This window comes from Onychostruthus taczanowskii, unplaced genomic scaffold (assembly GCF_017590055.1).
Source record: "Onychostruthus taczanowskii isolate IOZ18803 unplaced genomic scaffold, ASM1759005v1 scaffold40, whole genome shotgun sequence".
In the NCBI taxonomy this organism is placed as follows: domain Eukaryota; kingdom Metazoa; phylum Chordata; class Aves; order Passeriformes; family Passeridae; genus Onychostruthus; species Onychostruthus taczanowskii.
The window spans coordinates 6,124,722-6,149,039 of NW_024501460.1; the positions used below are offsets into that span (position 1 = coordinate 6,124,722).

Below are 24,318 nucleotides of genomic sequence, written 5' to 3' on the forward strand. Positions count from 1 at the left end.
AGTAATTCTTCTTTCATAGATACTACACACTGAGATTATGTCAATATTAGGAAGTCAGAATGATAAGGAACATTTCCAGGCACTGAGATACCATCACCTAAACTATAGAGCTGTTCCAGTGTTCCCCAGAAAAACCTGAGTGCTGTGAAATAGTCTTTGCACAACATTTTGGAGGTTTAAAGAATGTGCTGTTCTGGCAGCAGGCTGCAGCATGCCAGTTTAACCTCAGCATCCAGTAACATCTCCAGGCACATTTAACCAACTAATACAAATGCAGTCTAAGAGATTCAGAATGTAGTGACACTGAGCCCCCAGAGCAGACAGGAGAATGGGTCTTTAGTCAAGAGGTAATAAGGCACCTTTTCCTTCCCAAAACCCTTGTATTCTTGAGATTTTAATTTGGATTGCATACTGATTGAACTTATTTTTTCAATATTTCATAAAGCAGATGAGACTCTTACCCTGTAAAATATTTTCTACCAAACAATGTAAAAATCTAATGCAACATTATAACTATAAAATATCAATACCAGAGTTTTAAAGCCAGAAACAAGTTTTGCTTTTATTTATGCTGCTGTTCTGCATAATTATATACATCTATATTTAATAAAAATTATAAAAATATTTGAAAAGTATTATTAACTTGGACCAGTCAAATGCTGGCATGATAAGTATTGGCACTTTTGGCAAAATGTAAGGGTTGATTCTGGTTTATATCCAAGTTTTTCAAACAATAGGTCAATCTTCAGAATGGAACAAGACTACCAACATGTTTCAAGATTAGAATGTAGAAATTTTGTGTAATATATTCTTCTTGAATTGATATTTGTCTTGCATTTTGTTGTCGTTATCTTTGGATAATCGTTCTCTTTGGAAGGAAGATGCTTTTTTGTTTTTTATCCTTTGGAAGACAAAATATTGTGACATGAACTTTTTGATTTATTGGCAGTATTAACAGATTGGTAAAAAAAAAGTTCCAAAAAGCCTGTGCAAAAAGGAGAGCTCTAGAAAGTCTGTTCTCAGTAGACTTATTCTTCTTGGATTTGCATCAAACTGCTGAGGAGATCCAGTCTTTGGCAGCCAAAGAGGGCCTTGGCAAGTTTTCCAACCGTAGCACCTTTGGCACCTTCCCTCATTACCCACTTGAGCAGCATTTGGTAAACTTTTTCTTTTAGTCCATCTCGTTCATAGTCGTGATCAATTTCATCAATCTCAGGATCACTGAAGCCCAGTTTCCGAGCGCAGTGCTTCCACTGCTTAGCCAGCTTTTCTCTCACTAGATTCAAATGCTTTTCTGTCAGCACAGTAGTATTGTCTGCAAAAAGAAGAAGAGTGTAAGAAAATTGCATCTTTCAGCAGTTCTTCTGTTCCTTTCACTCTCTCTCTCCTGTCCTCCCCCAAATATTTATTGGTAATATCTAGAGACAGAATCTTAATGATGCAATCAGAAGTGGATTTCATGGAGGCAACATAACCCAGTGATGGCAGGCAAGAAATATCCAGACAGAACATGTGTATTCACGGGTCAGTTGCTGGATTTGCTCTTTGATCTGAAGCTATCATAGGTTGTCACTTAAACCTGCAAGGTTGAAAAAACCCATTCTAGAATTCCTAAAGAGTTGTATATGTTTTTTTCTGAGACACAAATGTTACTTAGGAATACACAGAGATAGTTGAATTCAGTATTGACCAATAAAAATAAAGTACATTTCAAAACTGTCCAACTTCTATCCGAATGAAGTTGTCGTGGCTCTTGCTTACACAGTTGAACTTTTAGTTTTCCATGTGTTATGTCAGGCACTGGACTCTATGGTCTGCATGGCTTCATTCCAACTCAGGATATTCTATGATTTAAACTAGAAGTTAGGTGAGGATCTCCAATCCTAGCCTTGCTTCTGCCAGTGTGAATGTTTTATACATTCCAAACCAAATGATTCTCAGTTAATTATATGAGGTGAATACATGAAAACTAGGGAGATATTTCTCTTACCAAATGCACCCACTGCTTCATAATGAGTATAAATTTTTTCCATAGCAACAGAACAAGTGCTGACATGCGGATTCTGCTCTTCAATTTTCATGTGATTGTAGGATCCAATTTGAATTCCAGAGCTGTTTGTTATGTTGTACTTGATTGAATCGTCTGTACAAATTTACAAACAACAGCAAAAGGTTCAAATGTCAAGAAGTAACATGCAGAGGAAAGAGTTCCACTAATAAGGGAAGTGATATTCATTGCACTTGATATAGAAATAACCATTTACTGGCAACTGTGCTGCAAGTGTATTTTCACTATGCAGTGTGACACAAGTGTACTTCAGTGAAAGCCCAGTCTATTTTATGACAGAGTGCCACAACCAAGCTGATAGTTACTAGACTGTAAATAATGTTCTCTGTGCCTTGGGAATGCATAGTAGCAGTCTTGCTTTCTGCTGCCTAACAGCTTCAGGAGCCCAGCCTTGATTCCAACGCTCTTGTTGTTTAAATTTTAAAGCCTCACTTCTGCCTCTCAGCTTTACTTTTCATAGATGTAAGTTCAGATTTACAGTTATAACTTCTGAGTTCTGTGAGACTACAGCAAATAATTTCATGTTGCTCATAAAATATGATTAGTAAAACACATAATTTCATCTTTTGTTTACAGTTGTCTGATTTCCACATGCAGCATGAAGATAAGTCACTGTTCATTTTAGGTGATATCAGTTTTCTGTTCTCTTGACAGTGTTTTCTGAACATTCTAACTCTAGCTTAAATGATGAATCTCACAACCTGGGTCTAAAATTGAAGTACAGATACTTAAAATGATACACCAAGCTCTGTAATTAATCACCTGGAATCATGGTTACATCCTTGTTACACACTCAATTGCAATGTGAAGTGTGAAAGTCTATAGTTAAGTAGGAAAATCTGACTAAGTATACTTACTATATGCTAACCTGGGACTGCAAGTCAGAAATATTATATACATGCATTATTAGATGGATGAAGTTGCAAAAATGGAATGCATTTTATCATGTCTCATAACATTATTACTGTATTTTTTACAGTATTACTGTATTTTTTTACATGATTCCTGTATTTTTTTAAGAGCCAGGGGACTTAGGAAACACATCATATTTGTAGTTAAAAATAGAAAGAAACCTCATGTTTGCTATGTTCTTATCCGGAAACAAAATTAATTTAGCATAACATATGAAAATATATACACATTTTGTCAATATTACAGTATTAAGAGGAAAACTTACAACGCTTATAAATCTCCTTTCCCAAGCCTTTACACCTTGCAGCTTCTCAGGTTTGGGTCATCATTTAAGGGGTGCAGAGTCAAGAAGACAGAAATCTCCTCTTTCAAGTTTTTTTTTGCAGTGTAGACCACTTAGAAACTGGACAAGCCTTTGAATGGGTTAATTAAAGAATTCAGAGTGCCCCCAGCAACGTAACTTTAAAGGAGCATATACTAATAACTCCTGAAGGATATTACATTATTTTAGGGGTTCAAGCCAGTAGAACTGTAGAGACCTGTGCCCCAGTGAAGGCTGATCAGCATGAAGCCTGTAGCTAGAAATTTGTATTAAAATGCAGAGCAAGATAGGACAGTGTCCCAAATGTGTGTGTGGTTCCAGAGCTGGGCAGAGTGACAGCAACCTGAAGTTTAACCAGGATAGGACAAAGTGTCCCAAATGCGTGTGTGGTTCCAGAGCTGGGCAGAGTGACAGCAACCTGAAGTTTAATCTAAGGAAGTGACTAGTTTAGGTGTACAGGAGATCTTGCAATGCTCTCATATTTTTGAAGTTCTTACATTAAATAATATATTGTCCTTGATTTATCAAATGCACATTTAATGGTGTATTTAGGTCCTGATAGAGACAGGACTAAGTTTTACCTACTGATACTGAAAACTTCAGCTATGGTTAGAGGTGTTAAGCAATAACAGAAATTATTTCAAGTTCTTGAAGTCTTTTGCTTTACTGGTAAGGATGCAACACACAGCCTGCTGGCTACCAGGGCAGATGAAGGCCACAGCACTTACCTTGGCTTACTCTGGCTGTACTAGGATAGTATGCAAATGTTCCCCTTGTGAAAGAAGTGGAATCCCTGTAACCTGTAGAAAGAGAAAAAAACCAAAGAAATGCCAAAAGCATTATGTAAATGGAAAAGTAGATATACTTAACAATGACTGCCATATTTGTAACAACGTGAGTATACAGTGCTCTTAAATACAGAGATGAGAAGCAGCTTTTTAATTAGCAGCACTGTGTCTCGTTGAATAACTCTAGTTTAAGCAATGATCTTATTGAGGTTTTGCTGAGTTACTAATAACCTTAACCATCCTTGGATCTCAGTGAGGACAATGGGCTTCCATGTGGGTGTAGGAATACCTGGAAGTGTGGGATCACTGCACATTGCAGTTACAGACTGAGCTGCATGTATGAGGTATTCAAACTGGCAAATTCCAAACTCCCAAGTGTGAGTTTTTAGATGCACACAGATGAGTTCTGTAACTCATACTGGAGACACAAGAGCAGATGGGTTACAGTCACCCAACAAGTCAGTAACAAACTGAAATGCAGCTCTTGTGCACCTCAGTCTGGTATCCGCTACACTATTCCACACAGCCTTCCTGTAATAAATGTTTTCTTCATTTCTTCATTTCTTTCAAACAGAAGCTTTTCCTTTATTAGTAATGTTGAAAATTCTAATGCCTGCCTTCTGACATGACAGCCCCCGGATTCATTTCAGTAAATAAACTCACATAAACAACTAATCACAGCCTCTGCATAAATAATTTAACAGAATAACACCTTTATGGCATTCTGCTTGTAAAAAGCTAGTCATCCTTCATTTTCTTGTGAGATGATCTGGAAAATAACACCATGCTAAAAATATCCAAGAGTAGGAGCAGGCATCTCATTTTGTCCCTAGTTCCTCAAAGTTGTATCTTGTAGGTCTCCAATTACCACTTATTTATATGTTTTGATAATGCCTGATATTCTCTTCCTTCTTTGTCTCCATACCTTTCTACCCCATGGCTCACCAGCAAACACCAACAGAAGCTCTCCCTCAGCACCAGGCAGAGCTCTCTGGAGAAACCAGTTACAAGCCTTAGCTCCTTGCTGGCTCCCTAGGTTCCCGAGTCTCTCAGCTTGCTGCAAGCCAAGCTAAAAAATTCTCATCTATTTTCTGAAATGCTACAGGTGTTGTTTCTGCACGAGTAGAACCTATGGTATGAATGTTACAGTTCTGAGAGTCAAAGTTCTCCTCAGCTTTCCTAGAACAAGTGGTAGCAGCTCCTGGTTTTGTGAGCTGCTTTAGCAGTACTTGCTGTCTGCTCTTCCTTGGCTGGTAGAGTCAGCTGTTGGGTCTCATACTCTTCTGTTACCTGATGCTTTAGAAATGGTTCATTTGAAACTGGCAGCCTGACATCAGTGAAAGCAGCATAATGAAGTCAAAGCTAGAGTGCTTTAACTTTGAGTCAACAAAGACAATTAATGAAAAAAAATTCACCCTTCTATATTACAGATCAGGCAATAAGCAGGTTGTTCCCTGAGCTACAAAACTCTCCTGACCACCTCACTGAATAGAGGAAAAGTGTGTTTTCAGAAACATAGCTGTTGGAGAAGGAGGAACCGCACCTGTATCTGTGTCTGAATTCTTTGAATACAAGTTTACATTGGTCGGTGACTTCAGGCTTTGTCCAGATTCTGGCACAGGAGGTTTACTTAGGGTAAAGTTATTGGCTGAATACAATCCATAGGCATCCACCAGGTTTCCTGTTGCAAGACTGTTGGGATTGGGCCCATAAAAAACATCTACATTCCGTTTTGGTGTTGTTGCAGCTACCTGTGGCCAGAAATATGGATTAGTGTTTGATCCTATTTTTTCAGCTCTTGGATGCAGTTCACACAGTTGAGAAGTAGGAGATGGCTTTGCAAACGGATCGCAGGAAACTCTCCGTCTCCTTTCCTCCTCTATCATTTCAGGGCTGTATAGTGCAGGTGGAACTGCTTTATCCATCCGGCTCCCAAAGGCGTGGTAGTTGTATTCATGCTGAAGTTTTCTTTCCAGATTATCAGGAGGTGCAAATGAGGTCTCACAGCTCTCAACGGGCTGGTTCTCAGGGGAGGCAGCAAACAGGGCTTCGTTAACCTCACTGGTTATGGGACCTTGAGAGCTGTGCAGAGAATTAGGCTGATCTGAAAGGGAAGAACATTAAATGTTTGAAAACATTCAAATGCAAGTATTTAACTTGTTGCAATGATCTATTAACCTACTTTATTATTATTGTATATGTAAAAGGTTTCAATAAAACATTACTTCCAGCATAAGGCATTCTATAAAATAAAACACAGCTTTACTGTGTTTAGATTTTTATCTAGGAAGTACAGGTTTGCTTTTAATCTATCAGTGTTAAAATCTCACTATCTCGAGTAGTGTGAGAATTCACTGTGTACTCTGCTTGTATTGATACCAAGTTTTCAACCATTGAAACAAACATTCCTGGAGGCATTTGTAGGGTCTGATTTACTGGTGTGTCTCCTCTGGCATTAACTGGAATTTGATCAGTGCAAAACTGAGGTGCAACAGGGTGGAAAATAGTGCCACTGTAATAGCAGGTGTAATTTTACACAAATAATCTATCATGAAAATCTTATTTAAAAATGATTATGTAAAGTGTCCTTCTGGGTATGTCATGATGAATACTCTTTCCAAAGACTACATTTTTACAAGTAATGTCTACCATATAAAATAGTCTATGTCATCTATACCTTTCAACCTAATTCTCATTATCAAAGGAAGCTCTGTTTCAGAATTGAGCTAGATGGAGTTATAATCTCTATGATGCTGTAGCATTCTGAGACTATAAGAAACATAAAAATATGTTTATTACTACTTGTAATTGTTTTTTAAGGGTAGAACTACAGATGCTTTCTTAAAGTTCTGAAAGCTTCACACTTTTCTAGAAAATATTACACATTTCTTGAAGCAAGGGACACTTACAGAGCACTGTAAAACTGGAATAAAGTGTATGTATGTGCTTCTATTTAGTTCATATAATGCTAGTGAACTGGGTCCCCCCCAGATTACATTATTTCAGCCCATATTAGGCAGGACCAAAACTAGTTCCTCTGGATGTCTGTATATTAGAACACTTTCAGTTGGACTTGCTCTGCTTGTTTTGCTACCACTGCTACAGAGGGAGTGGGAGGAGTGGCTAATACAGAATATACCCCATCCAAAGTGACAGCTCTTAGCAATTCAGTACTAGAATAAACTATATGGCATCTGCTCCCCAGGGCAAGCTTTCACTGCCACTGTCTGAATGATGCCCATTGACTAGAGAAAAACCCCTGCCTTTGACTGACAGTCTGGCAAGATGGCATCTTTCTGCAGTGGAGATTCACAACAAAGTCTTTTGTACTTAAAACATGAGAGCATCTGCAAACTGCAGCAGTCATACACGATTCTTTCTGCGCAGGAAATTAACTACACTCAAAAATAGAGCAGTGGGGCTGCCCTAAGTCCATCACTTCTACTGAGGAACAGTTGTGTGAAACCTGGCTTTGGGGAAGATTTATTAGTTGTATGTTACAGTTTAACATTACTAATTTAGTCATGTCTTTGATAACTCAGCAGAATTTTATTTCTACTGGATTTTTTTATTATTTCTTGTAAATCAGTGTTGCAAATAAGATCCTGTGTCCCTTGATATTAAGAAACTTTGGTAAGAGAATTCCAGATACACTGTTACAAAACTCTATCATATTAGATATATTATCACAGATAGCAGCTCTTTGAAATCGCAAAACACGCAACTCATCCAAGATTTGATGAAAGCATGACAAAAAAGAGAAAAAACACCTGTCTACTAGTGTTCCTCAGATTCCTTAAAGAGCAAAGTCCTAAACAAAGGAATAATTTACAATTATGTATCTTGGTCATGTTCAGAGTATTCATAAGAAAGGATGGAGGGGGAAAAAGAAAAGTTGTGATGAAATTAAAGCCTACAAATCAAGAAGTTGGCATGACTAAAAAGATGAGAAGAAAGATCAAGTATGAAAAGTAATTATTAAAGTGACCACCATAAAGCTTAATGTTGAACAAAATTTTTGACATGGAAGAGGAAAGCATAAGAATGTAAAAGGGGATGGAAATTTTAAGTGTAACTTCTGGAAGCAAATATCATCTCAGTGATTACAATTCTTTCTGAGGTGCTGAATAACTGAGTCTCTTAACCCTTAATGGTAAGGTTACTTGCTTTGTACACAACTTTATCTATGGCAAATACACAGAATAATTATGTGCTAATGACTTACCTACTTGACCATTGCTGCTATCTTCTGGTACAGCATCTATTTGAAGGGATTCCATGCTATGCAGCAGTTCATTTGACTTGGGCTGCATTTTCTGCACGTGAGAAAGAACAAATGATCAAATTATAGGCAAAAGCTTAAACAAAGGGAGTACCTGTAGAGTATGAAACAGCACAGCTACACTGTGAAGTGACCTGGATGAGCAGATTCTGTCAGTCTCTGGGAAAAGATCCCATACTCTTTCAAAGAGCACAGCCTGACAGGAAATACCCACTCCTTTGCAACAGGTGGGTAAAATCTTTTCTTCAGTGAAGGGAGGGAGGACTGCAATGTAACTGCAGTATGTAATACTCTGACTTGGCCAAACAATACCCTTGCCTACATCAATGTGACCTTAATCCAGAGTGGCTCTGGATTGTCTGACTTGTATTTAATAGCCAGACTTTTGGCAAGCAATCTCAGTGAGGGGATGCTGATGAGGTAAAGGTAGCAAACATGCATCCTGATCTGTGGATCTATATTTAATAAGCTCATTCATCAACAGGGAAGAAGAGATAAGAAATAATTAACATTCAGGTATAGGCACATTGACTTTTATGAAGATTATTAAAAATGAGGAGTTTTGAGTAAATTTTCAGAAAGAAGCAGTGCAATTTTCTTTCTATAACCCTCATCCTCACTTAACTAGAGTGAAGGCAAAATCTACTCCTGTTCTATTCTTTTGATGTTCCCATTATTCAGGCTTTGCTGGAAGTAATTTTTTTTTAAACCTGGAAAAATTATTTCCCAAGTTCCCCAAGTGCTGCTTACTCATAAAATAGTTTCCAAAAGTAGAGTTTGTGTTAGTGTTTGTTTTTTTTAACTAAACACAGTACTTTCACAGATTAAAAGTCAACAATTCCTACCTATCTCTTCCCAAAAAATCTACTTCCCTCCAAAAGCAAAAAGTAACATTCTAACACACATTACAACCATAGGTCCTTAGATTTTACTTGAGTAATGGGATTGTTTGAATAGGGAGATTGAACCAAATGACTTCTGGTTCCTTTCATCCTCAACCATCCTGTGATTCTGTGATCCTTTTAGTTAGGAGGCTCCCATGATTGCTGAATTGATTGCAGGCAGCAGGGAGGCTATGCCCAAACTCTCTAATCCATGTTGCTGCTGAAGCTATACTTGTAATTCACATAGTGACTTTCCCTGGATCCACTCTTCACAATCTGTGCCCTGATTGTAATGGATGCTTTCCTTCCTGAGAAAGTAATAAACTCACAGCCCATTTCCTAAATAGCCATTTTGTCCCTATGATATGAGAGGTGCATCTGCAGAGAGCTAATGCACGTAGTAAAATTTACCATGGTCCTGATTTGGGGTTGCTGTCATAAATTAGACATATATACAGCTCATATTGGGAATTTGATCAAATCAGTCCAAGAAATCTGTTTCATCAGTTTCATTTTGCAAAACTCTGTTGCTTTTTTGAACAGTTACTGGTGCTTCATAAACATCACATGAAATGAGTAATTTTTATTTCCACAATTGAAGACTTGGTGAGAAGGAAGCACTTAAAAAAAAAAAAAAGTGAAAGAATGGTTTCACAAGGAAGTTTGTTTTGTTTTCTTAGTTAAGAATACTGTCTGCATTGTCTATGAGTGAAGTCTATACAGTCAAGTGATTAAATTCATAATATCTGTGATAAAAAGATTTCATTATTGGCCCAGTTGTTCAAGAAGTTCTGATTCTCTTCTTTTCAGTCATGAAATTATTATTTTAATCATAGTTTTTAAACTTACAGCTAGAAAAGTAAGAGAAACCAACTTGGACACTCAGGAAAACGATCTGAATTTAACTTTTACCTGTTAATATTACTGTGGAATAGCTTCCTGATCTCAAGCAGGCTGAGACTCATTAGACATTGCCTGAAGGCAGGGCAAAAATTACCAAGAGTTTATGAAGTTACTTGAAATCAGATTCTGCCATTTTTGAATTGATAGGAATAACGTTTTATTTCATGAGTGAGACCTAGTGGATATATGAGGAGCTTTTGCAAAATATTATAGAATCAGTGTGCCCCTCAGGTGGAAACAGACCTTGGGCCCACCTCCTGCTCAAAACAGGGTCACTTATGGGATTGGAGTTGGTAGCTCAGAGCTTTGTGCAGTCGGGTTTAAAAACCTCCAATGATGGTGACTTGACAGCCTCCTCAGGTAATTTGTGCCACTGCTCTGCTCTCCTCAGAGGGAAATGTTTTGGGTTCTTTTCATTTCACTCTTACATCCAAGTTTGAGTCTCTCCTGTTTCTGTATTTGTCTTTTTTCTCTGGTCCTCACACAATGTGCTGCTGTGAAGAGCTTGGCTCTGTCTTCTCAGACTCCTCACACAAAGGGGCAGGTTGCTATTTCTTTGTCCTCCAAAGCCATTGCATGTCTGGGCTGAAGTAGTGCCATCTCCTATTAGGACTAACAAGGTCTCAGCAGATCTGCTGCCTGTGACACTGCTGGTGCCCAGGTCGCTGCTCTCCACCACCCTGAGGTTCTTCTCAGCAGTGCTGCTCCGTGGCTGGGCAGCCCCTGGTTGGCACTGAAGCCAAGTTATTTAATCCCAGGTGCAACACATTCCTCTTGTGCTTTCTGAATTTCACAAGGTTTCTGTCACCACATTCCTCCAGCCTGCAGCTATCAGCCTTGTCCTTGTGACTGTCTTGGCTAGTCCTTCTAGTGCAGTGCACACCTTATGTGTGTTCACCGCTTCTGTCAGGTCACTGACAGAAGAGTAAACCAGGTCCCAGCCCCCTGCACTCCTGCAGCTGCTTTTGGCCTGCAGGTGAAGTAGGACCCATCAACTGCTCTCCTCTGGGACTCACCATCCAACTTGTTTTCATCTGCTGATCCACACAGCAACATCTGAACTTGGATACCAGAGTAGTTTGGGAGAGAGTGTTGAAAATCTTCTGAAGGTTGAGATAAATGACATGCATTGCTCTGCCCTCATTCACAAATCCAGCTATTTTATCACAGCAGGAAATCATATCAAGTCAAGCATGATGAGTATTGAGGTGGCAGAATCTGGCTATAATTGGGGCTGGGAAGAAGGAATGTGGGGAACCTTAAAATGCTTAGAAAGCTACTCACTTTCAAATTCTTCAGATCTTCTTCAATATTTTTTCCTAGCTCTTCATAGTAAAATGGCTTGTATCTTTCACTGATTTCTGCAAAAATAAAAGAACTAAGTGAAAATGGTTTTCACAGGAAAGTAAAAGTGACTTGTACTGTTAACCACCTTGATGGAAAAGGAATGAAGAATGAAGACTTCTACAATGTCAGAAACAACAAAAGTATACATACATTTGTAATTTGTACATTTAGTCTCAAACAGTAACAAGAACAGGATGACTTCTAGGGATTTGTTGTTCTTGTTGTATTGCTTTTTACTGCTATGATCAGTAGCTGAGAGCATCTTTCCTTGACTTGCATATAGGAAAATTAGAAGCTAAGATCCAATACAAGCATAAACTTAATCTATTAGCAGTACATTATATATGTTTAACTTGGAGATAGTAGGTGGGTTCCTCATGGGATACACATTTCCTCTGAGTATTTAAGTGCATGCCTGTTTTATATGAAGCTGTTGGTGCCTGTGTCTAAATACAAACCTCAGTTTCCTGTTATTTGCTGGGGTCTTTATTGTGGGTTGGGGTGGTTTTTTTCCCTCTTTTTGTTGTTTTGGGGGTTTTCTGGGTTGTTGGGTTTTTTTTTGTTTTTTTGGTGTGTTTGCGTTTTTTTTGGCACTATGTATTGAGGCAGAAAGAAGAGACAATGAGACATAGAATTTTTACTTATTTGCTCTTAGCCTTCTTCCCAGACCATTCAGCCATGACTTCTACTGATTGGAAGTGTTTTGCCATCTGACCAAATGAAAGGATAATTAGCTATCAAAGTCAGTCACGTTTTTTATGGAAGGACAATTAGGACAGCTTTTGAATCTAGAGTATTTTGAATAGGATATTTTCTCATGGTCAAGATATACTATATCCCTTGATGTTAGTTTTTATGTAAATTTCAGCAATAAGATTACACTATGCTGAAAAGAAATTATCAGGGATAAAGTGTCTTAATTAGCTCCATTCACTTACTAGGATTTCTCAAACCTGCAAATGCTGGATCAGATCCCATTTTTGGTCATAGTACAGAGAGCATGCTTTACAGAATATGTGCATGGCTATTTCAGTTTTCAAAAAACACCCCACCTTATTTCAAGAGGAAAATACTCAGGTTTGCTTTGCTGCATTATAAGCTATCAATAGACACAAACAAATACAAATCCTAAAGTAATGCTTTACCTGCAAAGGTCGGACGTTTCTCTGAATCTTCATCCCAGCATTGCTTCATTAAGTCAATAACTTCCACTGGACATTTATCAGTGATCTCCTTTATGTCTGGTCTGTTTCCATTCATAATGCCAAAGCAAATCTGGGTTTCATTTATACCATCTGAAAAATGAAATTTCCTGTCAGGCTCTGCTCATGAGTTTTGCTACCTTTCCATAGGTAAAAGAAACAATGAAGTGGCTCCCTGTGTGTTAAACATGATTTCAAGGAGGTCCAGGTTACTGCTACAAATCCTTTATATTAGTGAATTTGAATCCACTGCCCTGACTTCCATGGATTAGAGATTTATTTTAAGATTAATGGATTTACTTTTATATGTAAGACATGTGCAGTGTGAGTAAGGGTGACAGATGTACCTCTCTAGAACCTGCTTCTCAGGTGCATCAGCTCTGCACTAGATATGAACACAAAAACGGCCACACAGGCAACATTTAGCCATTTAAATAGCAAAAGATCCATTCAAAATTATAAACATGTTACTCTGGAATTCCACAGTTGGCTTCTATTGTTCTAAATAAACCCATTGGTGCATGTCGAGAAATCAGCACCACACAGCTGAGAATCAGTAACTGACTGTGAGATCATTCTCATTTCCATGTGTAACTTGTCTACCTCAGGAAATAGTGTCCATCAAAGTTTCCAACCTGGCCCACCTGAGGTTTGCCTAATTTCTGCCACCAAGTCTGGTTTGTGCCTACACCATGTAGATGTGAGCAGATTCAGCTTACAGCTGGATTTCATTCAGATGTTCTTGTCCATGCTTAGAAGTCAGGAATGATGCAACTAATTCCTCTGACTGGCCATGAGGTGCCAAGCCAGTGCTATTCTAGGCCATGGGTGATGCAATCTACTAATCTTAATTTTATAACAATAAATGCTTAAATATTTGTAACTTATTTTTCTGATAGCATCCTTTGGGAAGTAACGTACTTTCGTATGGCTCTTTGTTAGCAAAAATTGCCCAGATCACAATGCCAAAGCTGTAAACATCTGATTTCTCCACTGGTTTAGCATTAACACTGCGTAAATGCTCTGGGGCCATATAGAAAAGAGTCCCAGCCTTGTTCTGGTAAGTGCTCTTCATTTGCTTCTGTCGGACAGTTTCTTCTTGGGTCAGCCTACTCCAGCTCTTAAAGGAGGCAATGCCAAGATCTGCAATCTGAAAAATGAGACACATCAGAGCTAGTGCTGTAAAATGAAGAGGAGATAAACAAGCATTGCATTCAGTGCTCAATTTTATCAAGTCTTAATACTAATCTAATAACTTACCTAAAAAATAGTGAAAAAATACAGCTTAACAAAGGAAAACAAATAATTTGATTTTTTTTTCTTGTTTTTCTTTGTTTATTTGGTTTGGTTTTTGTTCTAAATAAAGTAGCACTGCCAACTGGGAGCCATTAGGCTGAACTTTTATTAATAATTGTGGAATGCTTGCACAATGTGAGGATAGAAGAAATTTGGTTTCACTCATATTGGCAATCTTATGTGAGGTCTGCTTGCAGCACTCATAGGAGAACAGAAGATTCATAGGAGAAGAATCTAAGATTCCAACCTAGAATCAATTTCCTTTCTCACTGCCCTTTCTGTTCAGATTCCATTTAACTCAACCAACTTAGATCTTCCTTGAGAAGAAGGAAAGAAGAGGATCTAAAATGATGTGACATGTATGACAAGGAGACACGGAAAAGAATAGAATGGAATAGGTTAAAGCAGAGATACCTGGGCACTGTGTGCTTGACAGTGTGATATTATTGAAATTTTACAACTAGACTAATGGCTGGTGATGAAGAAAGTAATCCTTCCCTCCTCTCTGTCCATTTCTTATTACGTGCTCCCTCTGCTCCTCTTGTTCCAGGACTGACACTTACCCGGGAAGACCCAGTGCAAGGCACTCAAGCAGCTTGCTGAACCAAGTGCTCCCCAAGAGGATAGCACTGCCAACAAGGTAAATGGTAATCTGCTGGTTTGGCTTCCCAAATCAAGACAGGCTGTTCACATCAGCACCAGTGCTAACACAAAGGAACAGGAGGTCAACAGGAGAGGAAAGCTGAAAGAAAATGGGCCTGTCTCTCTTGGCCATAGGCAGCTGTCAAACAGAGTCGTGTAACTCAATTACTTCAGATAAAAGCGACATGACACCTTGCCTCACTTCTAACTCACTTTTCTCTCTTATTGCCTCTAACTAGCTTATTGTTCCTCTTGAATTTCTGAAGCCTTGGGCTACGTTTAGAGGTTGTGTATTCAGAGGAAAATCTAGGCAACATTCTGCTGAGGAAATAGGAGTCCAGGTTCATGTCTACAAGTGAGAGGAGGTCTAGTGATAGAGAAGGATATGACAAATCTTTCTACATTTACAATTTCCTGGAACAACTATTTCCCTTTCTAATTTTTGGCAATGTTAGACACATTCAAGCAGATAGATTATACAACAGCTGCCTTAAATTATATTTTTGATCGAGCTACTTAAGGCAGTTGTATCTGATTCTGAATTTGATCCTGTGTTCCAGACCAGTTTGTCATGAAATGAGATGATAGCCTAGTTTGGTCCTGTCTGTATAAGTGAGCTGAAACCCAACTCCCCATACAATTTACATTTAAAGCAGATAATGATGAGGTTTTTATTTTTGGAAAAGAAATAAATTTATAATTCTTATCTGCAAGCTGTTCATACTGCACTTGCTACTATATTAACCTTGTCGAAGAACTACTTACTAATTTATGTGTGAGAAATAGAAAATGGCAGAGTTCTCTTCACATAAATTTATTCTATAGTTTCAAACTGTAAGGGGGTCATTATTTCACCGACTCACCTTGACCAGAGACAGGATATTTGATGAGGACTGCTGCAAATTCCCCTCAGGTTTATTCCACAGTAGCCTCTATATTTATGTGTCTTGATCCAAAGCCCCACTAAAGTTAATAGAAGGGCTTTGGAATAGGCTTATAAACCATTCTTTGAAGTAGTGTCCTGATGGGTTTTTTTTTGTAGCTCCTGGACGTCATTTTAAAATGATGACTAAGGGAAAAGAGGGATACAAAAGAGAAGATAATAGAAGAAAGAAATAAAGGAATAAAAAAAAGGAAGTGAAGGCAGGAGGAGAAATTACAGCAATAAAGGACAACAGACATCATCCATAAAACATTCTATTTTGTTTCAATCTCCATATTAACATTTTTTTTCATCTAACTGTTATGTTATTTATAGCTTGTTATTTACATTATTTTTTTAATGCCCTCAGTGATTTTTTTTCACAGTTGGAGGAATACTGTGCAAATCCAGACTCGGAGGTTGTATAGATCACCATAATTCAGCGATCCAGGCAACACTCTCTCAGTGATAGCTCACTAAACTAAAGGCATTCATCTACCAATTCCACCAAGTTAGGAACTCTAACCAGCATGGCTGAAATGGGCTCTTCAACCCAAATCACTGGCCTTCTCCACTGACATTCTAACAAGTACCTTAATGTGGAAGTCTCTGTCCACAAGGATGTTTTCTGGTTTTAGGTCTTTGTGTACAAAGCCTTGCTCATGCAGATAAAGCATTCCTTCTGTGATCTCCAGGACAAAACGCCCTTTCACTGACAAAGGTAGTGAGAGCTAAAAGAAAGAACAAGAAGTGCCATCTATTAAAAAATGCAACTACAACAATCAAATTAAAACTCAATCTTTAAAGAAAGCTCCTCACTCCCAAGAGTACCTCTGCTTAAGCTACAGTAAGAAAAATCTGCATTACCGGCAGGTTGAGGGAGGTGATTGTCACACTCTATTCCACACTGGTATGGCCTGACCTTGAACACTCTGTGCAGTTTTGGCCACAGTTTAAGAAGGATGTAAAGCCATTAGAGAGTCTCCAAAGGAAGGCACAAAGATGGTGAAAAATCTGGGGAGAAGCCATATGAGGAAGGGCTGAGGTCACTTGGTCTGTTCAGCCTGGAGGAGGCTGAGGGAATACCTCATCATGGTCCACAGCTTCCTCATAATGGGAAGCAGAGGGACCAGCACTGATCTCTCTCTGGTGGTCAGTGATAGGGCCTGTCAGAATGGCATGAAGCTGGATTAAGCAAGGTTTAGGTTGGATATCAGGGGAAGATTCTTCACCCAAAGGGTGGTTGTGATTTTTGAGGTTGTCATGTGCAACTTGGACTTGATGATCTTTCAAGGTCCCTTCCAGCTAGGGATATTCTATGGTTATAAGGTCCTTCTTGGATTGAAATTTTGGCATTAAAATAATTCTAGAGTCACTCCATATTTACAAGTGTTTGCTAAATATTTAGCAAATTCTCCACTAATCTCTACACCCCTTCTAGAACTTTTTAAACTGTAATTGGTCTGCTTCTCTATGATGCACAGGAAATCCATTGTCTGCTGTCTCTAGAGAAAGCAGTGCTGCCACTGGCTTTTTAACACAAAAAGAAGAGTAAGAACTTAAAAATTCCATTCTCTGGATATGGCAGTAACATCCTGCCCCTTTCAAGCAGCTCACCAACCCTAAGGGATGAAGTAATTGACTGCTCACGTTCTGTAGCACTTTCATCATGTTCCCCCGGTCCACGTACTCCATCACAAGTGAGTAGTTTCCATCTTCCAAAACGACGCCGAGCAGCTTTACCACACGGTCATGCTGCAGTCTGCGCATAATCCTGCCCTCTTCAAGAAGGGAAACATTGTACCTGTAAAACAGAAATTACACTGAATTTAGGTGCCAGCCCAGAAAGAACAAAGGGATGAAAATCACACTGATTCATGATGGAAACCATGGCCAAAAATGTTAACATCCCTAGAACCCCTGCAAGATTAACCATACCTTCAGCTGATTTTTAATTGATACAGATGTGTTCATGCCAGGTTATATCCTCTAAGATTCTGCTGAAAAGCCTTAAACAGAGACTGTCTGCTCAGTCTGATTTTAAGGCCTGCTTTTCAGAAACTGCATAAGCATTCTTCTTGTAGGTAGCTGTCCAAATCTTTTAACTGGGGTGAGATCTGGGCAGAGCTGAAAGAGCCTTGGAACAAGAAGGATCAAGATCCACTCCACTACTTCTTGTACAGGTCTTGTTTCCAAAGGGCTTCATGTTCCAAACAGATTTCTTACAAGGGAACCACACACATACTAAATGATGACAGCATTTGCTAACAATTACTAGTTTAACAATTACCTTGGCCTCAGTACAACCCATCAATAATCACAGGTACATAGCTGGGAGCTCACTAAGGGTCTTAAAAAGGGATAGTATCCATTATATAATGAATAGAAGGGCTGGTATTTTTATTATTGTTCCTGTTCTAGTCATCAGATGGAAGGTTGTAAGAAAATATTGAAACTCTACTGCTTGCTAATGCTTTCCTACCCTCTGATTTAAAAGGAAACTGCTTTCTCCATCTGTGTTCCTCTGTATTACTAGAGAACAAACCGGTTGTTTTGTTGGCATTATGCTCAGTTAAAAAATTTGCTAAAGACTTATGGTTCAATATTTTAAGAAATAACAAAATTATGAGCCTGTGTAATGAAAAAATAAAAACCACAAACCCAAAAATACACTTGGCAGGCTTGTCCATTCTAACTGTGGTCATCCTAAACTTTCATTGCAGGCTGCAAACTACTAGAATCTCTTACTTTGCTTTCTACCAGGAAAATAAAAGCTCAGTTAATTTATTTATCATAACCCAAAGTAGAAAAAACATGGAATTTTGTCTCTTTCTAGTGGATGACTCATGGGAGAGTTTTAGGATTGTTATGGCTGTGAGGTAGTAGATGCAATGTGACCTAAATCCACTGAAATCAACAGCTAATTCAATCTTTGAATTAGATCAGTGGGCTTGGCTCACTCAGCTCTTTCTCAAGGGAGACATGGTTGCATTTGTGGTATTAACACACATGAGGTTGGAGTCCTGCTGATAATTTATGTGCGTTTAGTTTCTTGTGGACATCTACAGTTGGATAAAAATTTTCAATTTCATTGAAAACATATCTGCAAGTTTGAAAACATCATGTGGTCACTGAGTTCCTGCATTTCCTTTAGTGTGCAAGAGTCCTCTTGATTCTTAACAATTCGTGATAATTCTCACCTTGTAACAGAAATGAGGAACTTCACTGGAACAATGAGTTAAACTAAAAAAGTTGTCTCAAGATGGAAAAAAAAAAAAAGAAAATTTGCAGGACAGCTGTTAGTATTGTTTGCTTTTCCCCACATGAAGTATATCCAGAAGCCAAAGAGCTGAAATTATTACACTCCATTTAGGTTTGTCTTAATTGAATTTAGAGGACTTAGACCAACTGAAGTGAAAATCAGGACCGAGACCTATAACTTACTCAGTGCGCTGTGGTCCTGTATACACTTTTTTTAATACTACATAGCCATGTTTCTTGTGAAGGCATAAAGAAATTGTTCCAAATCCTCCAGCATCTAGTTGCTTTTTTTCAAGCAAATCCTTGGTGTTCATGTGGATGTCTTCCAGAGACATGGCTGCGGTCTTTGTGTCTTAGCAATTAAAACAAAATCAAGCACCCTTGTGCTTCTGGACCTGCAGTACAGAGGAGGGAAAAAGAAATGTCATTGAAAGCATTCAGCTGTTCCACTGTAAATAAGTGTACATTGAAGGAGTGGGACAGAAACATAAAATCTCATGACCCTTATGAATGCTCAGTTGGAAACAAAAAATGCTGCAGTTCTCACAGAATCAGACCTAAAGATTAATCCCGTCAACCCACTACAGTTATATTCAGTTGATGTAAAATAATTTCTTCATCTGAGGACCTCTAAGTGCTGTTGATAAATAGTTTTTATCCATACAATATGCAGTAGATTGGTACTGTACACTTCATATGTGCAAAATCCAAACCCCAGAAAAACCAAGAGCGACGGTCCCAAAGGCAGGTAGTGCCTAATGATTCTGATAGGTATCTTGTTTTCTGACGTGCCTGAACATGGGCCTGTCAGGTGTCCAGATGCCTACATAACCCTAAGCTACTTTTTAGGCATCTTTGCAAACCTTGCTCTAAAGGGTTTGCATAAAGCTTAAACCAAGCAACCGAATGGAGGGTGAAATGAATGACTCAGCTTCTATGGGAAACTTATTTGCACATGATCTCAAGGTAACAAGTGCTAGGAAGGAATACGTACAGCAACTTAAAAAGAAGAGGAACAAAGAAATTATGAAGGCTTGTAGTAACTCCTAAGTGCCTCAAGACAAAAAGAGAGTCTGGGAGATCCTATGAAATGGGTAAGTAACAGGTAAGTAATAGGTAAGTAAACACAAGTGGATGCCAGAATGATTTTAATCCTTTGATAAGGCTGCAGTACTCTCTTGCCTAATATGTTTCCCAGGCAAGACAGCCCCTGCCTTCAGCACATGCTAGCAAGCTGCTTTGCTAGCACTGGTGCAAGCCAACAAGCTCTGCTTTTTTCCCCCTTCACTAAGTTTTTAACTTAAGCACCTTACATCAGGTAAAGAAAGCGTTTGCTGAGAAAAGACAAAGTCCAAGAGACTGGCAGGGCTGTTCATTTTCCACTCATCTTGGGTAACTACAACACAGACACAGACAGATGAAGCTGGGAGAAAGGCACCACCTCTAAGTGCCACTACCAGCAACAGCAGATTGGCTCCTTTGGGTAACTAAGAGCTCAAAATTGTGTAGCAAAGGGACTCCCAAGTTTTTCCAGACCAACAACTGACTGCTAACTCCTGTAAACGATTGTGCACTTGTATCATCCAATCTCTAATTGAAAAGATTGCTTAATGTTGTTGTGAAAATCAGCTGCAGCCTAATTTTGACTGCCTCATTACCAACAGCCTCTTTGGGGAGCCTGGGATCTAAGGATTTAGTGTGAGTGGAAAGTAGGTACCTGAGGAAGAGAGACATTTCAGTGCTGAGTTGGAAATGGTATGATCAGTTCAATACTGACAAACCAAAACAGGCAAGAGTCAGTTAATTAAAAAAAAAAATAAATGAATTGTGCCTGTAGAAGAGATAGAGCAAGAGCTTTCTTTTCAAAGTACTTATAGAGACTCTATGGGCTGTTGTAGCACAGATAGGGAACAACATCCCTACACCCAGAGCAGTGTCCTCTCTTCAGAGTTTTCTGCTTTGGCTTTATGGACTTCAAAGAGATGCAGGCTTTGTTTTGCTGCAGTGTTAGCCTGCATTATGAGCACAGGCCTGAGGATGGATGCATTCATTTAGTAAGAAGGTAAGTCCTGCTATGCCTAATAATGATTAGAGGAAATTGTTCTTGTTTTGTTTGTTGTGGTAGGGGGTTTTTTTGGTGGTTTGTTTTGGTTTTTTGTGAGGTTTTTTGTTTGTTTTGAGGCTTTTTTTTTTGTTTTGTTTTGTTTTGTTTCTAAATTCCTTTACAGCAAATCAAATAGCAGGTAACAAATGACTCATAGCAGCGCCATTGCTGCTTTCATAACTGAGCTTTCAGCTCCCTGGAAGTTTCTGGTGATGGTTCTCTGGATTTGTTGGTGTGGTCATAGTGACTTTTGTGCAGATGGGGTGGATGTCACACGTACAAGGGCCTAAATTCAGTCATCAGAGTCAAACATGGCATAAACAAACATCTTGCTTCTTTATCTGGATCTCCCAAGAATAAGTTTGAAGTCACTTATGTATGTTCATTTCTCCATGCTAACAGCAATTATGCAGCTAGGTAGTAGTTATAAGACTTGCACGTGCTTTTCTTGTGAATGCAAAGTAGATGTGCAGTTTTGAATGGTGAATCTCTAAAGCTGCATTAATACCACTGATAGCTTGGGACTGGCATTCAATACCATATAACCTGGCAAAAAATATCTCTGCCCAAAACGGCAATAAATGCAGAACCTTGTTCCTATTTACACTGTTAATTACCTGTTCCTTCCTACCAAGCCACATATAGTCACTATGATCAAAAATCTTGGAAATTCCAAGGAAGTAATATCTTCTAAAATCATAATGTGTCTGTTGAAGTGAGCTGGGTAACATTCAAGAAGAGGGAATTTTCTTATTAGATGGGAGGGAACCTTCCCCCTTGGGCATGGTAAGATGCTACTGCTTTTTTTGGTGTTCTTATTAAGTAATGAGGTACTCTGAATAGAAGTTCTCTTTATTTCAAACTCAGAGTTTTGGGGGGTTTTGTGTAGAATGAATATCACAGGAAAACAATGCGTAGCTAGGCTTTAAAGCAAAGACTACTTATTCTGGTATGAGATATAGGCTTATGATAGCTTGAAATGTCAAATTATAAAAAAAAACAAGGATGGAAGCTCAAAGACTCAGGTTCAACCTTACTGCTTATTGAAATACAATATTGAAATACAGGGTAATTTATATGTATCCTCAGTACTTAGGACACACCAATTCATGCATTGTGTATCTGTGGTTGAGAGAACAGAAATTTTGTAGCTTAATTTAGCCAATCCTTACAGAAGCTATGCATACTTCTAGTGGTTAATTTATGTTCTGTGAAGTAGCTGTCATCTGTATACTGTAATCTGTATAATTGATTAATTATAAAGCAGTTTTTTCCATATACTATTCTGAACATTTGTATTCAGTTGGGTTCACATTTACCAAGTACCAACATGTGTTATGAAAATTTTTAATACCAGTTGCTAGAAGACAGGAATTTCTGTCCACCAGTGTGACTGGTGTTCCATAGAAGAGGATAGAACTGCAATAAGTGGCTTTGTGGTATTTTTCTTGTTAACACCATGGTTATGTCCTTTCCTTTAATGCCTAACGCCCTTCTCCTACTCCTAAAGGGCATATAAATTCACAAGAATCATAACCTAGACATTAGGTCATCATGTCATATTCCTAATCACTGTTTCAAAAGTGCTTTGCTGAGTTCAGTGCTTTGCTCTGATCTAATGCAGTTACAAATCTGTAATGATGTGACCTGCATGGTTAAGGAGGAGCGCTGAGCACATTAGCAGAGTAATATAAAAAACCATGGAGCCTTTGTAGTCTAATGATGCTCCCAGCACCTAAGTTCTTAAGAGGCGCTACGAACTTTAACTGGAGAAAATTAGCACCTTTACAAGTAGCAAAACTCGTGGCCACTGAGTTATCAGTCAGTAATGGAAAGGAATACCCAAAGCTGGTATCCCCTAATGACCAACAGGACACAAAGAGAAAGGCTGCTACAGGTGATAACAAAAATATTGCCTGTGTCAATAATGTTTCAAAACAGGATCTGTAAATGTCATAACCCACTCCATCTAAATCTTTCCCTTCTGCTCAGATTTTTCACTGATGCATCTTTTCGCTAAGGAAGAGGTGTTTTTTTGTTTTTTTTTTCCTTTTTTTTTTTCTTTTTTCCTCTTGGAAATATCAAAGAAAATACCTGTGTCAGATCGTCAGCAGGTTACAGAAAGGATCCCGCGGGAAGGGGAGGAGAAGCCAATACAAGGGAAACAAAGGTGTTATGCAACACAAGTTTTCACAGGAGCAGAGGCAGCGTGGGAACACGAAAGGATGGGATCTGTGCAGTAGCCAGTACCCCTGCAAAGCTACTACAGTCGGTTCTGGTCACAGAAGTGTGCATTCCGTATGGGAATCGGGAAAGGCCGCGCCGGGCCGTAGCTGTCGGACACGGGCGCCGCCGGGCGCTCCCGCTCAGCCCGCCTAGCCAGAGGCGTCTGCTCGCCGAGGAGCCGGGAGCCGCTAACGCGGGCTGCTCTGGCCTAGTTCCTCGTTGGCCGACTTGCCATATCGCCCTTCTCCTCCCGGCGGCTTCCTGCCGCCGCGGCCGCCTCCTCTCGCACGCACCGCTCCCTCGCAAAGCACTTCCCCTTTCCCGTGCCCGGGAGCCCCTCCACGATGGTGCGGGATGGGACGGAGCGCTACACCGACACCGGGCCATCTCACCTCGGAACCCGTCAGCCCCTCCGGATCACGCCGTGGCGACGCCTTCCCACCGCCCTTCGCGGGGTCGCCACAGTGGTTTCGGTTTCGGGGCAGCAGCGCGGCCCCCTCCAGCTGCCCCCGCTCCGGCGCGCCTGCCTTACCGCGCTCTGGCCTCTGAGGCCCCTACAGCTTCCCGGGGTGCCGCCGGCAATGGGGTTCGCCCCTAAGGCACTTAAGTAATGCCTTGGGCCGTCCCGGGTGACGCGAAGGGAAGGAGGCGGCTCGGAAGGCTGTGAGCGGCGCGGGTGCCGCCCCGTGACTGTGTCACTGCCTGAGCGCTGCGATCGGTGCCGGTAGTGAAACTGTCCCTGCCTAAGCTGTCTGCGAACTCCGATGAATGCCACACCGTGCCTTTGTCACTGCCTGAACTCGCTGGGAACTACGGTCGCAGCCACACGATGACTGGCACTGCTCGATGTCTCTATGCAATAGGAAGTTCGATGGTGACTCTGTCAGTGCCTGAGCTCTCTGAGCACCGCGATCTGCGATCGGTGCCCGTAGTGAGTGTCCCTGCCTGAGCTCTCTGAGCACTGCAATCGGCGCCACACGGTGGCCCTCTCGCTGCCTGAGATCTCTGTGGTGCCACACCTTGACTCTGCCGCTGCTCCATCACTTTGCGGGCTGCGATCGGTGCCACATTGTAACTCTGTCACCTGTCGAGCTGTCTGGGTAGTCCGATCAGTGCCGCACGGTGACCTTGTCACTGCCTGAGGTCTCTGAGCATTATA

At 39.9% G+C, this 24,318-nt stretch overlaps 1 protein-coding gene across 4 annotated transcripts; it reads right to left on the reverse strand.

Moving 5' to 3' along the window:
- Positions 1-549: 549 nt before the first annotated feature.
- RIPK1 (receptor interacting serine/threonine kinase 1) lies at positions 550-23,947 on the reverse strand. 4 transcript variants are annotated; one of them, XM_041413290.1, is made up of 12 exons: positions 23,552-23,947; positions 19,013-19,224; positions 17,219-17,372; positions 16,162-16,299; positions 13,630-13,858; positions 12,652-12,801; positions 11,444-11,520; positions 8,316-8,406; positions 5,634-6,194; positions 4,031-4,102; positions 1,991-2,143; positions 550-1,315 (listed from the first exon to the last, which is right to left on the reverse strand). In XM_041413290.1, the coding sequence occupies exons 2-12, from the start codon at positions 19,162-19,164 to the stop codon at positions 1,029-1,031; spliced, it is 2,064 nt and encodes a 687-aa protein (XP_041269224.1). In that variant the 5' UTR covers positions 19,165-19,224; positions 23,552-23,947; the 3' UTR covers positions 550-1,028. The 4 variants fall into 4 exon arrangements, with proteins under 4 accessions (XP_041269224.1, XP_041269226.1, XP_041269225.1 ...); XM_041413292.1 differs by lacking the exon at positions 19,013-19,224; XM_041413291.1 differs by lacking the exon at positions 1,991-2,143.
- Positions 23,948-24,318: the final 371 nt, after the last annotated feature.

Coding starts and splice junctions, on each gene's coding strand:
- RIPK1 (XM_041413290.1), bottom strand. CDS start 19,164: ATGTCTCTGGAAGACATCCACATGAACACCAAGGATTTGCTTGAAAAA. Junction 8,407..11,443: donor AAGATCTGAAGAATTTGAAA/GTGAGTAGCTTT, acceptor TCTCACGTGCAG/AAAATGCAGCCCAAGTCAAA. Junction 1,316..1,990: donor TGAAGCAGTGGGTGCATTTG/GTAAGAGAAATA, acceptor TTCTTTTTGCAG/ACAATACTACTGTGCTGACA.